Source organism: Anolis sagrei, chromosome X (assembly GCF_037176765.1).
Source record: "Anolis sagrei isolate rAnoSag1 chromosome X, rAnoSag1.mat, whole genome shotgun sequence".
NCBI classification, from domain to species: domain Eukaryota; kingdom Metazoa; phylum Chordata; class Lepidosauria; order Squamata; family Dactyloidae; genus Anolis; species Anolis sagrei.
The window spans coordinates 46,899,332-46,913,887 of NC_090034.1; the positions used below are offsets into that span (position 1 = coordinate 46,899,332).

Consider the following 14,556-nt stretch of genomic DNA (forward strand, 5'->3'; position numbering starts at 1 on the left):
GACCCATCTGGGGGTGGGGACCAAACCGAGGGATGGACCCAATCCTCCTGGAGTGGTTTATGGAACCAGGAGGAGAAGGCCACGAGGAAGGCCCGGCAATATGGTCCCATTTCTCAAAGGAAGCTCACAAAAGAGGGTCAGGGCAATGTCCAAGCATCAGGGATGCTCAGCTTGGGCACCGCAACCTTCCCTGGCCAGGTCAAAGGCCAAAGAAGGCAGGATGAAGCCGAGAAGGACTGCTGTTTGTTTGGAAGCAGGGCCTCCATGGGAAGGTGCTTCCAAAAAAGATGACATTTTTTGCACAACTGAAACTTTGGAACTTGGGGAAGGTGAAAGATTTCTGACAGCGGAGGCTCTCCTCTCCAACCCAACTTGGACCACTTTGCAGAGAGATCTCTCCCTTCCCTGGTGTCAGTACACTCAGACCTACAAGCCTTCCATTTGTTGTGAGCTACTTTCCCCAAAACTAGGACTCCAGAGGCAGGGATTGGAGGAAAAGGGGGATTTCTTATGGGGTGGGGGCAGGATTGCCGGCCGTTGTCCTCTGTCCCCCCTCAGACCAGGCATAGGCAAACTTGGGCCCTCCCTCCAGGGGTTTTGGACTTCAATTCCCACAGTTCCTCACAGCCTCAGGCCCCCTCTGTTTCCCCCTTAGCCACTAGGAGAGCGGGGATCCCTCTTGGACACCCTTGGGGCAACCAGGGTCCCCTCAATTGCAACCTGTGGAGGCCCAGAATCTGCCTGTGTTCCCTTTGGAGATGTACCTTCCTCTTGTGCATTGTTTGGAGAGCTGAGATGCCCTCTGTCCAGGTCCGGTTGAGGTGGGCCCCTTTGTAGAGCCTGTGGCCCTTCTTTGCCTGCTTTGGAGACCCGGGGTTGCCCTTTTTACAGTCCTCCACCCATCCTTTGGAAACCTGGGTCCCCTCTGTGTGCGTCGATGCTCCCTTGGGCACACTCTTTGGAAATGGGTCCTTCTCAGGCACTTGGAGGAGGGCTTAGGTCTCTCTTGCACAATCCTTGGAAACCTGGACTCCTTTGGGGGTGCTCTTTGGAGCTCTGGCTTCCATTTCACACACTCTTTGTAAACCTGGGGTCCTTCTTGCGCATTCTGGGGGAGAGCTCAGGTCCCTCTCTGGTGCCTCCCATTGGAGAGCTTGGGTCCTTCTTGTGGCCCTTTCAGAGAGCTGGGCTCCCCTGGTTCCTTGGAAAAACCTAGGACTCTTCCTGGTGCAATGTATTATCAAAGGCTTTCATGGCCGGAATCACTGGGTTTCTGTAAGTTTTCTGGGCTGTATGGCCATGGTCCAGAAGAATTCTCTCCTGATGTTTCACCTGCATCTATGGCAGGCATCCTCAGAGGTTGTGAGGTCTGTTGGAAACTAGGAAAATTGGGTTTATATATCTATAGAATGTCCAGGGTGGGAGAAAAAACTCTTGTCTGTTGGGTGTAGGCGTGAATGTTTCAATTAGCCACTTCATTAGCATTTAATGGCCTAGCAGTTTCAAGGTGTGGCTTCTTACTGCCTGGGGGAATTCTTTGTTGTGAGGTGATTAGCTGTCCCTGATTGTTTCTTGTCTGGAGTTCCCCTGTTTTTGAGTGTTGTTCTTTATTACTGTTATGATTTTAGGGTTTTATTAATACTATTAGCTAGTTTTGTTCATTTTCATGGTTTCTTCCTTTCTGTCGAAATTGTCTTTCTGGTGAGTCTTTATCGAGAGCTCGGTTCCCAGTCTGGACCATGCTTTGGGAAGCCCTTTGGAGAGCTGGGCTGCCCTCCTTTGCCCTGGGTGCCAGGCCCAGAGCCAGAAAAAAATTCAGGAGGGGTTGAACTCCCCCCATCACGAGAGGACTTTTGAGGTCAGTGTTTCTTGATCTGGTAGGACATCCTCAACAAGGCCCTGAAAGGACCATCATTGTGCAAAGGTTCTTCACAGGTAATTGGTCCTGAATTCTTGCTCCCTCTTGAAGCCCCTTCTTGTCGGCCACAAAGGACAATAGTTTCCACAACTGGCAGAATCATAGAATCATAGAATCAAAGAGTTGGAAGAGACCTCATGGGCCATCCAGTCCAACCCCCTGCCAAGAAGCAGGAATATTGCATTCAAATCACCCCTGACAGATGGCCATCCAGCCTCTGCTTAAAAGCTTCCAAAGAAGGAGCCTCCACCACACTCCGGGGCAGAGAGTTCCACTGCTGAACGGCTCTCACAGTCAGGAAGTTCTTCCTGATGTTCAGATGGAATCTCCTCTCCTAGAAGTTCTTTTCTATTTTCTTCTGCTTTCTTCTGCTTTCCTTTCTCACCAAGATGTTTTCCACTGTGAATTAGCAAGACGTTTTCAGCGCAGCACAAGTTCAACAAAAAGAAGGAAACCTTGAAAATGAACAAAATCTGGCTACCAATATTAAAAAAAATACTCTAAAATCATAACAGTAAATAAAGAACAACATTCAAAAACAGGGGAATTCCAGACAAGAAACAACCAGGGACAACTAATCATCTCTCAACAAAGGATTCCCCTAGGCAGTAAGAAACCAGACTTTGAAAACTGCCAGGCCATTAAATGCTTATCAAGGTGGCCAACTGAAACATTCACACCTACCTCCAACAGACAACAGTTCTTTCCTCCACAGATATATAAATCCCATTTTCCTAGTTTCCATCACACCTCACAACCTCTGAGGATGCCTGCCATAGATGCAGGTGAAACGTCAAGAGAGAATACTTCTGGAACATGGCCATATAGCCCAGAAAACACACAAGAACCCCGCACAAGTTGTTCTGATAGTACTCTGTTTTTTGAAAACTTATCTTGCATTTTCCTATTGTACGAATGGTTTAGCCACCAATGCGCCAAGCTTCTGATGAGCACCTTTATCCCCAACTTCTCCTCCAAACAGAATGCACCTTGTACGTGCAATGAGAAGGCCAACCAGGGAAATCTGCTGAACCATTTGGGTTGGACACTTACATGCCTCTTCTTATTCACAGGAAAGACATCTCCTGGCCATGCAGTCTGTGGATTTTGCACTCATTCAGTTTTCACTTGGTCATCAGACGTAGTCATGTTCATATCTAGTTCAATGACACCACTTCTTCTCTTTGCTCCTGTTCCATTGTTTCCTTGGCAGGGCTTGGATGAGAGAAGTGGTCCTCAACCGGTGGGTCTCCAGGTGTTTCGACCTACAACTCCAAGAAATCCCAGCCAGCTTACCAGCTGTTAGGCTTTCTGGGAGTTGAAAGCCAAAACATCTGGGGACCCACAAGTTGAGAACCACTGGTGTAGAGGAACCAGTGGTGGGCACCTCAGTTTCCACCTGCTATCCAGGTCCACCCTCCCCCCGCCAAGGTTTTGCCAGCCAGTTGCGGGTAGACCAACTTGGTCTCTTCCACTGTGTCAGCTACTGCTATGTCAGCTAATGCAAATTGGTAGAAAGGTAGGTAATGATGGTGTGAATAATCCAAATTTGGTGCAGATCGTGCTTGCAGTTCTGTAGAGACTTTAATTTTTTGCTTCTCATCAACTTGGCAGGTGGGTTTGGTGAACTGGTAAAAATTCATGCATAAACCTGGTTGTTTTTGTAAGTTTTCTGAGCTGTCTGGCCATGTTCCAGAAGCATTCTCTCCTGACGTTTCACCTGCATCTATGGCGGGCATCCTCAGAGGTTGTGAGGTCTGTTAGAAACTAAGAAAATGGGGTTTATATATCTGTGGAAAGTCCAAGGTGGGAGAAAACTCTTGTCTGTTGGAGCTAGGTGTGAATGTTGTAATTGGCCACTGATTAGCATTTAATGGCCTAGCAGTTATTAAGGTCTGGCTTCTTACTGCATGGGGGAATCCTTTGTTGGGAGGTGGTTAGTTGTCCCTGATTGTTTCTTGCCTGGAATCCATGTTCTTAAGTGTTGTGCTTTATTTACTGTTATGATTTCAGTTTTTTAATACTTGTAGCCAGATTTTGTTCATTTTCATGGTTTCTTCCCTTCTGTTGAAATTGTCCAAATGTTTGTGGATTTCAATAGCTTCTCTGTGTAGTCTGATATGGTAGTTGTTAGAGTGGTCCAGCATTTTTGTGCTCTAAATCATATGCTGTGTCCAGGTTGGTTCACCTCCCAACAAAGGATTCTCCCAGGCAGTAAGAAGCCAGACCTTGATAACTGCTAGGCCAGTGTTTCTCAACCTTCCTAATGCTGCGACTCCTTAATACAGTTCCTCATGCTGCGATGACCCCCAAACATAAAATTATTTTCCTTGCTACTTCATCAATATAATTTTGCTACTGTTATGAATCGTCATGTAAATATCTGATATGCAGGATGTATTTTCATTCACTGGACCAAATTTGGCACAAATACCCCATACGCCCAAATTTGAATACTGGCGGGGAGTGATTGATTTTGTAATCTGGGAGTTGTAGTTGCTGGGATTTATAGTTCACCTACAATCAAAGAGCATTCTGAACTGCACCAATGATGGAACTGAACCAAACTTGGCATACACAACGCCCATGACCAACAGAAGATCCTGGAAGGGTTTGGTGGACAGTTTGGGAGTTGTAGTTCACCTACATCCAGAGAGCACTGTGGACTCAAACAATGATGTATCTGGACCAAACTTGGCAGTAATACTCACTATGCCCAAATGTGAACACTGGTGCAGTTTGGAGGAAATAGACCTTGACATTTAGAAGTTGTAGTTGCTGGGATTTATAGTTCACCTACAATCAAAGAGCATACTGAACCTCACCAATGATAGAATTGGGCCAAACTACACAGAACACCCAGGATTGACAGAAAATACTGTGTTTTCTGATGGTCTTTGGCGACCCCTCTGACACCCCCTCGCAATCCCCCCCCCCCGGGATCCCAATGCTGTGCCAGGCTGTGGCCAATTACAACATCCACACCTACCTCCAACAGAGTGGAGTGATATCTCCCACCGTGGGCATCACTCCACAGACATAGAAACCCCATTTTCCTAGCTTCCAACACACCTCACAACCTCTGAGGATGCCTGCCATAGATGCAGGCGAAACGTCAGGAGAGAATGCTTCGGGAACATGGCCAGACAACTCGGAAAACTCACAACAACCCAGTGATTCCGGCCATGAAAGCCTTCGACAACACAGGTTGGGGGGTTTCTTTTTGACCTGAAAAATGTCGTGGGTGAAGCCCCCCCCCCCCCCTTGTCTAGGGGCTTGCTGGGAGCCCCCCTCCGCAAATACTATTGGGAAGCCTTGGACTCCCTCTGGGGCGCCAGCCTTGGGAAGCCCTTTGGAGGGCTGCCCCCCCCCCCTGCCTTGGCGCTGGGGGCTTACCCGGGCGTGGGGCAGACGTTCCTGCCTCGGGGGCTGAGCTCCTGGGCGGCGGCTCTGGCCATCAGCAGCAGGACCAGCAGCAGGAGGGAGCCCCCGCCGCCTGGCCGCCCTCCTCCTCCTCGTCCTGCTGCTGCTCCTCTTCCTCGGGGCAGCCTCCGGCTCTCCATGCCTGCCTCTCTCCGTCTCCGGCGGGAGCTCCGGCGGGTCTCGGGCGGCAGAGGCAGCGGGAGCGGCGCTCAGCCAGCCCGGAAATGCCGCATTGGTTCTCCCCGCCTCCCACTCCCTCCCCTTTGGATTCCAAGCCCCTCCTCGGAGCTGTCCTTGGGCGGAGACAGACCCTAGTTGGAAGAGACCCACAAAGGCCATCCAGCCCGACCCGCTTTGGGTAATAGTATGATACCTGGGTTATGTTTATTCATATCATGATCTGATCACCATACTCAATATAGCCCATATGCATGGGGGTATTGGGGTAACGATACAAAAGGTTTGCTAGGGTAGACCCTCTTTCACTCAGACTCAGCCCCCCCCTGAAACAAACTCAGCCCCCCCCCCCCAATTGAAATCCTGGCTATGGGCCTGCCCCTAACCCAAACCCTCACCCTAATTCAAACCCAAACCTTAAACCTAACCCTTACCCTAATAACCCTGAACTGTACCGTAAGCCTAAGCCTTACCCCTTACCCAAACCCTTACCCTAACTCAAACCCAAACCCTAACACAAACCCAAACCCTAACCCTTACCCTAATAACCCTGAACCATGCCATAAGCTTAAGTCTTACCCCTTACCCAAACCCTTACCCTAATTCAAACTCAAACCTTAAACCTAATCCTTACCCTAATAACCCTGAACCGTACCATAAGCCTAAGCCTTACCCCTTACCCTAACTCAAACCCAAACCCTAACCCTTACCCTAATAACCCTGAACCGTACCATAAGCTTAAGCCTTAACCCTCACCCTAATTCAAACCCAAACCTTAAACCTAACCCTTACCCTAATAACCCTGAACTGTACTGTAAGCCTAAGCCTTACCCCTTACCCAAACCCTTACCCTAACTCAAACCCAAACCCAAACCCAAGCCCAAACCCAAACCCAAACCCTTACCCTAATAACCCTGAACTGTACCATAAGCTTAAGCCTTAACCCTTACCCTAATTCAAACCCAAACCTTAAACCTAACCCTTACCCTAATAACCCTGAACCGTACCGTAAGCCTAAGCCTTACCCCTTGCCCTAACTCAAACCCAAACCCAAAACCTTAACCTAACCCTTACGCTAACCCAACTTGGAAGTCCCTGAATAGACTCAGAATCGGAGTGGGCAGATCAAAAGACAACCTGGCAAAAATGGCACCACCTAAAAGAATCCCAAATCTTGTGTTACTGTGGAGCAGAACAGACAACTCCGCATCTGTATGCTTGTCCACTGTGCCCTGCCTCATGTGCAGAGGAGGAATTGTTGGAGGCTACAGACAATGCCATTGCTGTTGCCCATTTTTGGTCAAAAGATATTTAGCCACCTGCATGCCTTCTATTTTTATCAGTTTTGTACTAATTTATACAATGTTTTTGATACGAAATAATAATAACACTAACCCAAATCCTAAACCTTACCCTAACCCTAAACCGTACCCTAACCCTAACCCTTAGCCTAACTGTAACCCTAACTCTAACCCAAACCCTAAACCTTGCCCTAACCCTTACCCTAAGCATCCCCTCCTTTCTATCCTTCCTTCGCTCTCACTCCGCCCCTCTCTTCCCTTATTCACAGCTGCCTTTGCAGCATCTCCGTAATGCTCAGAGCTTCCGGACCCAGCTATCATACTATCACCCTGCTTTATTCTGCCCTTACAGGGGAAGCACTGCCAAAGAAGTCATAGAATCATGGAATCCTAGGTAATAGTATGATAGCTGGATCTGGAAGCTCCAAGCATTACGGAGATGCCGCATCGCTCCTTCGGGAACACTGTTTGTGCAAGAGAGACTTAGCTAATATAAGCCTGGCTGGTGATAGATAATGTAGAAGGAATGTAAGAGTTCTTTAATAGTGAAACCCTAACCCTCACTCTAAACTGTACCGTAAACCTAAGCCTAATCCCTTACCCAAACCCAAACCCTAAACCTTACCCTACCCCTTACCCTAACCCTTACGCTAACCCAAACCCAAGCCCTAAATCTTACTGTAAACCTTACCCTAACCCTTACCCTAACCGTAACCGTAACCCAAACCCTAAACCTTGCCTTAACCCTTACCGTAAGCATCACGTCCTTTCTATCCCTCCTTCGCTCTCCCCGCTCTCCCTCCGCCCCCTCTCTTCCCTTATTCACAGCTGCCTTTGTGGCATCTCCGTAACGCTCAGAGCTTCCAGACCCAGCTATCATACTATCACCGAATCCTAGAGTTGGAAGAGACTTGATTGGGTCTTCCAGTCCAACCCCATTCTGCCAAGAAGCAGGAAAATTGCATTCAAAGCACCCCCCAACAGATGGCCATCCAGCCTCGAATCAAATCAAATCAAATCATTTATTTCAGTCATAGACCAGCACAGGAAATAAAGATCATGGTTTCATACAAAATTGGTACGTTTAGTACATTTAAAATGTAAAGATAGATACCGAAGCACTGAAGCCTCTGCTTAAAAGCCTTCAAAGAAGGAGCCTCCACCATACTCCAGGGCAGGGAGTTCCGCTGCTGAACAGCTCTCACAGTCAGGAAGTTCTTCCTCGTGTTCAGGTGGAATCTCTTTTCTTTCCTGTAGTTTGAAGCCATTGTTCCACATCCTAGTCTCCAGGGCGGCAGAAAAAAAAAACTTGCTCCCTCCTCCCTATGACTTCCCCTCACAGATTTATGTCTCCTCTCAGCCTTCTCTTCTGAAGGCTAAACATGCCCGTCTCTTTCAGTTGCTCTTCATAGGGCTTGTTCTTCAGGCCTTTGATCTTTTTAGTTGCTGTCTTTAAGACTCTCCTCATAGGGATCCATGGTCCCCAGACCTTTGATCATTTTAGTCGCCCTCCAGTTTGTCAATATCTCTTTTAAGTCATGGGACCCAGAACTGGGGACAGGAATATAATTCCATGTTCCGACAAAACAGACTCAAAAGCAGGGAGCATTCAAAAGTGTGAGGTAAAGTTTGGAAATGCTGTTGAAAGGAGGAAACAGAGGGCAAGGAAGAAACTGGGACATTTTCAAAACTGCTGGGAAAGTGGAAAGGCCCCTTCTACACTGCCATATAAAATCCAGATTGTCTGCTTTGAACTGGACTATATGGCAGTGTACACTCATATAACCCAGTTCAAAGCAGAAAATGTGGATTATCTGATTTGAAAATCTGGATTATATGGATTATGAAAGGCTAACAAGGAGGGGGCTGATCGCACCTCTCTAGGAAGGGAGTTCTTGAGCCACAGGGCCACCATCAAAAAGGTCCTCTCTCTTGTTCCCACCAATTGCACTTGTGTCAGTGGTGGGACGAAGAGAAGGGCCTCTCTAAAATGAGCTCAGGGCTCATATGGACTCGTAGGATGAGATGTGGTCCCTCAAGTAGGCTGGGCCTGAACCTTTTAGGCTAGAACTTAATGGAGTTTCAATTCAACATCAATTCAACATAGAAGGGGCCTTAGTTAGATTGATTTTAATGAGAATTAAACCACTTTTACTCTCCTTTAGCAGAACCAAAATCCACCCATGTTTGTTCAGACTCCACCATGAAATGAAAACTCATTCATTTCATTAATGAGATCTGACCAAATCTGACCAAAGCCGAATCATAGAATCTTAGATTTATAGAGTTGGAAGAGAGCATGTGGGCATCTAGTCCAACCCCCTGCCATGCAGGAAAAGTACAATCAAAATGCTCCTAACAGATGTCCATCCAGTCTCTGTTTCAAAGCCTCCAAGGAAGGAGCTTCCACCAGACTCTGAGGCAGAGAGTTCCACTGTTGGGTTGTTGTAGGTTTTTCAGACTATATGGCCATGTTCTAGAAGCATTCTCCCCTGACGTTTCACCTGCATCTATGGCAAGCATCCTCAGAGGTTGTGAGATCTCATATAGCCTGAAAAACCTACAGCAACCCCGTGATTCCAGCCATGAAAGCCTTTGACAATACATAGTTCCACTGTTGGTCAGCTCGTGTGTGGTCATGAAGTTCTTCCTAATGTTCAGGTGGAATCGTCTTTCCTCAGCCTGTTTTGAAAATGTCGAAGTTTCTCCCTTGCCCTTCGTTTCCTCCTTAAACAGTGTTTCCAAACTTTGCATCACACTTTTGAATGCACCCTGCTTTTGAGTCTGTTTTGTCGGAACATGGTCCAGGTCCCATATTGTGAAACAGAGATCCATCTATCCTCCCTTTCTTGTACTATTGTGTCAAGACAAATGCAAGGACATCTACTTTTTGTGTATGTATACATATCTCTATCTACTTCCAGCATGTCAAAACCACATTGATCTATAACTTTAATCCCCAAGATGGAAAATGATAAGAAAACTGTCATCCATGAATGCACTTAGGGAAAAGCCTCGAAGAGGTCTCTCGAAGGTTCACGTCCTATTTACTTACGCAAGGTTTATGCAAGTTGGCTGCTTCCTTTCATATGGACCTAACCACTTTTCGGAAACACGTGAAATTCCTCTCAGTCATTGCCTTTCCCACAAGCAGAAAAAGTTGGCTGAATAGAAGCCTTGCCTGTTCCTCTCATCCTCTGAGACCAGCTTTTCTGCTAAAGAAGCACTGTCTAGGAAAGCACTGATTTTGTGCGCTGGGGATGCTTTGAGGCTTTTTTCCGATTTCCCAACTGCCATCTGGTGGAAACCTTTTAAAATGCACTCTGCTGCAAAAGAAAATGTTTAAAAATCAAGCTTCATTTGTCTCTGGCTACAAATGCATCAGCAGCAAATGCACTTAGAAAGGAAACCTCTCAGCACATTGTACAACTCTAAAGACCTCAGTTTGAATATCTACTCAGCCATAGAAACCCATTGGGTGACCTTCTTATTTATTATTATCGTTACCAGGCCCGTAGCCAGGATTTCGTTTCGGGGGGGGGGGGGGGGGGCTGAGTTTTTTTTTTGGGTGAGTCTGAGTGAAAGAGGGTCTAGCCTAGCCAACCTTTTGTATCATTACCCCAATACCCCCATGCATATGGGATATATTGAGCATGGTGATCAGATCATGATATGAATAAACATAACAGTTTAAATAATGCACCAGTAAGGCCTTTTCGTGAACCACCATGAGAATTTCGGGGGGGGGGGGGGGCTGAAGCCCCTCGAGCCCCTCCCCTGGCTACATGCCTGATCGTTACCATTGTTATGATTTATTATTATTACCATTATTATTGTTTCTAGCACCCACTTTTTTCTTGATATTCAAGCAGTGCTTCTTGTAGGTCAGGGCACGGTCCAGAGTAACTCCCAGGTAGGTTGGTGTGCTGCAATGCTCCAGTGAGATTCCTTCCCAGGTCATCCTCAGAGCTCTAGATGCTTGTCTGTTATTAAGGTGAAAAGCACACATCTGTATTTTAGATGGATTAGGAATATGTTGGTTTTCCCTGTAATAGGCAGTAAGAGCACCTAAAGCTTCAGAGAGCTTCTGTTCAACCATTTCAAAGCTCTCTGCTTGAGTGGTGATGGCGCAATCGTCAACATAGATGAAACTCTCTGTCCCTTCTGGCAGTGGCTGGTGATTTGTGTAAATGTTAAACATTGATGGAGCAAGTATGCTCCCCTGTGGCAGGCTGTTCTTCAGTTTTCACTATCTGGCACAACCTGGGAATCACAACTAGACACAATGAAGACATCAGCCCTTACGCTTTGCTACTGCTGCTGCTGTGTATGCATGGCCAGTGTGAACACAGCTTACCATGCTAAAACATTGGATGTGGCTCTTAATGAGACATACCCCATTGCCACAGGGTGTTTGTGCCCTACACCACTGGAGAAATTATACTGTTTAGCTGGTATTGCACAACCTGACATCTGCCAGGAAGTAGCAGCCAGTCATGAAAGGACCAAGGCAGTGACATCTCCAGCCAATCCTCTGTTCGGATATCGGTCAGCATGCTAATGCCTTAAATCAAGAAATAGTTTTCTAAGATCTACAGAGATTCCCACAGGAACACCTCAGCAAGCTAGAGTCCAAAAGTGGCAGGCTAAAACCCAGAACCTCAATCCATGGCTGATACCGAATGAGAAGCTCTCCCCTGAGCTCACAGAAGACTGGGAGACTTGGAAGGCGCTGAACAGACTGCACTCTGGCACCACGAGATGCAGAGCCAACCTTAAGAAATGGGGCCACAAAGTGAAGTCCACAACATGCAAGTGTGAAAAAGACCACCTATTACAATGCAGCCTGAGCCCTGCCACATGCACAATGGAGCACCTTCTTATAGCAACACCAGAGGCACTCCAAGTGGCCAGCTTCTGGTCAAAGGACATTTAGTATAATGCCAAGTTTTAAAAAACTGTGTTTTTAAATGCATTACAACTGTACCCTTGGTCCACTTCTGATATGATAAATAAATAACAATTATTACTATTATTGCTATTATTATCATCATCATTAAATATTATTGAAATAGAGCAAAACCCGATCGCAGATAGTGAAATCCAGGCCATGGATAGTGAAACCCAAAGTGCAGATACCAAGTCCCGATAAGTACTGGCAACGGGCCGCTTGTGGACCCGTGCACCTGGCAAGATGAAGAAGCTACAACTCAATATTTCCCAATCAATAAATCTCACCAGACGAAGAAGCCCACCAAGGTATTTTAGTCAAGTCAGCTGAAGTGGATGCGAGCTTGCGGTAATCCGCAAAAGTAAGTCAAGATGCCATATAGTTCAAAACATACATTTTAATAGACAGAAACCCTTTGAATTCCCTGCGCCTTCTGGAGCCAGCTTCGCCATGATTGGCAGAGCCCTGTTGATGTCATGATCAGTTGAGCAGGATTCCCTTATGAAGCAGAACTGCAGCACCCACCAGCCAATCAGGAAGCATTCCTCACTTCTGATGCAGATTTCTACCATCGAGGGAACTGCGGCACTCACAGGGTTGGGGGTTGCCAAAGGGGCTCAGGGAGACAAGAGGGTGGTTAGTATGGGGGAGAGGGAAAGAATAAACCCCATTCTGAGGGCCTTGGGGGCCACGAGTGCCATGTGGCCCAGGCAGCCACCGGGCCAGCTGCAGAGGGCAAAAGCTAGAGAAAAAGACTCAGGAGACGAAAGGAGATACATGGAGACAGAAATAGAGGATAACACACTTTGGTGCACATTTATTAGGGTTAGAGGTGAAAAGAAGCAGGAGAGCCTAGGGATGATTTATTGTTGCCACCAATTTAAAAGGAACCAGTATTCAGGAGATTTTAACCCAGTTCCCAATTTTAAAAAGACTTAGCCGATTTGCAATGGAGGTTGCCGATTAGGAACCAAATTTACCATCAAGTTAGAAGGGAGGCTGTTCAATCGCACCTCCTCCTTTATTAAGAAAGTAATAACTTAGTAGTAATTACACTGTATATACTGTAGCGTGACTGGAGAGAAGAATGTAGATTTATTTGGTTACTCTTCCCTACGTTTCTGCCACCACGTGAGGTAAGTTGTAATATTGTGAGAAATGGCACTTTGTACACAGAATAGATGGAGCTGAGGCAATCTTCAAATAAAAGTTAACAATTTTATTAAGTACACAGCGTGTGGTTGCAAGACGTAACTTTTCCTTGTTGCACTTGGAATAATACTTGTAACTTTAACAGTTCATTCTTTCTAGTAACACAGTATCTTTCTGACGTAGAGCACTTGTTTCAGAAAAGTTTCCATACAGGGATGTTTCCCTTAGTTGATCCTCCCTAGATCAAATACTAAGTAAACTATTCTTTAGCCTCTCCTTAGACTAAAAGAATTCCAGCTATGTTTCACCATTCGGCTGCACTAGCCTGAGAAACTTCCAATAGCCAAACCCAGCTTTTCAAAGCCTCAAAGTTTTGCTTCACAAGTCACTCCGCCACCTTTCCTTTCCTTCTCTCCCAACTCCTAACTCCTCACTCCTCTGAACCTAAACCCTAACTGATTTTTAACTGTCATTTTTTCAAACTCTCCCCTCTAAGCTCCTCCCACTTCCCTCTCTCCTGCATCGGTCTCCATGGCAACGCACATGGAGGACTCCTCTGACTTAGGCCGCTCCAGCATTACTGCAGCCAATCTAAACACAAATACAGTTAATATCATACAATTTATAATCAACTCCTGTACAGAGGGTTAAAGTGTAATATAACTAAAAAAGCTAAAAGAGGAAGATGGTTTCAAAGAGTATTCCAGGTGTTGGTAGCTGCTGTTAAGCTCTTCCAAACCTCTGGTTGTTCGCAAAGCCAATTCATGGAACTCCAGGCTCCTGCTATCTGCGGAACTCTCTGCTGTCGTGCTGAGTTCATCAATTTAATAATTTGACCCTTGGGGGGAGGGGCGGGCTCAACATTATCATTATTTTACTGACACAAAAAGACAGTATGTCACCGCAAACAAGATATATATGCTGGATTTCGTATCACAAAATCACACTGCCCAAGTGTCTAGGACTGTGTGATGTATTTTCTAAGAGGCGTGCAGATCCAAGTCAGGTGGCCTTTTGTAGTTGAGAGATCGTGACTTTGTCAATGTTTGTTTCCAAATGCCAGCTGAGATATTTTGACCACTGGGACCACCTGTACTGGTTTATGCCAGAGCCTTTGCAGTTCGATTTTGAGGTCCTGATAACGGCTGAGTTTTTCCTGTTGTTTTTCCTCAATGTGACTGTCACCTGGTATGGCGACATCAATAATCCAAACTTTTTTCTTTTCCACAATCGTGATGTCTGGTGTATTGTGTTCCAAAACTTTGTCAGTCTGGATTCGAAAGTCCCACAGTATTTTTGTGTGTTCATTTTCCACTAATTTGCATGTTTATGATCCCACCAGTTCTTTACTACTGGCAGGTGGTACTTGTGACATAAGTTCCAATGAATCATTTGGGCCACAGATTGTATCTCTGTAGTCAGTCTGTGCAATTTTCTTTCATTACTATCATCATCATCCTTCATTATTAGTATTATTAATCATGATTAGTATCATTATTTATTATCATCATTTATTATTATTACTATTACTAATATGTGGATCCCACTTTCTCTCTCCAAAAGAGACTCAAAGCAGCTCACAATAAAACCAATACAAACCTCAATTAATACTTGGGCAAGTCACGTTTCCAGCT

General features: G+C 46.0%; 1 protein-coding gene across 1 annotated transcript in view; it reads right to left on the minus strand.

Annotated features, from left to right (window-relative positions):
• The window catches only part of SCARF2 (scavenger receptor class F member 2), a 37,393-nt gene extending 31,807 nt beyond the window's left edge, over positions 1–5,586 (minus strand). Inside the window, exon 1 of the mRNA XM_060785347.2 lies at positions 5,315–5,586. Coding sequence (XP_060641330.2) covers positions 5,315–5,481 — 167 coding nt within the window. The 5' untranslated portion in view covers positions 5,482–5,586. The remainder of the gene's footprint in view (positions 1–5,314) is intronic.
• Between the last annotated feature and the right edge of the window lie 8,970 nt (positions 5,587–14,556).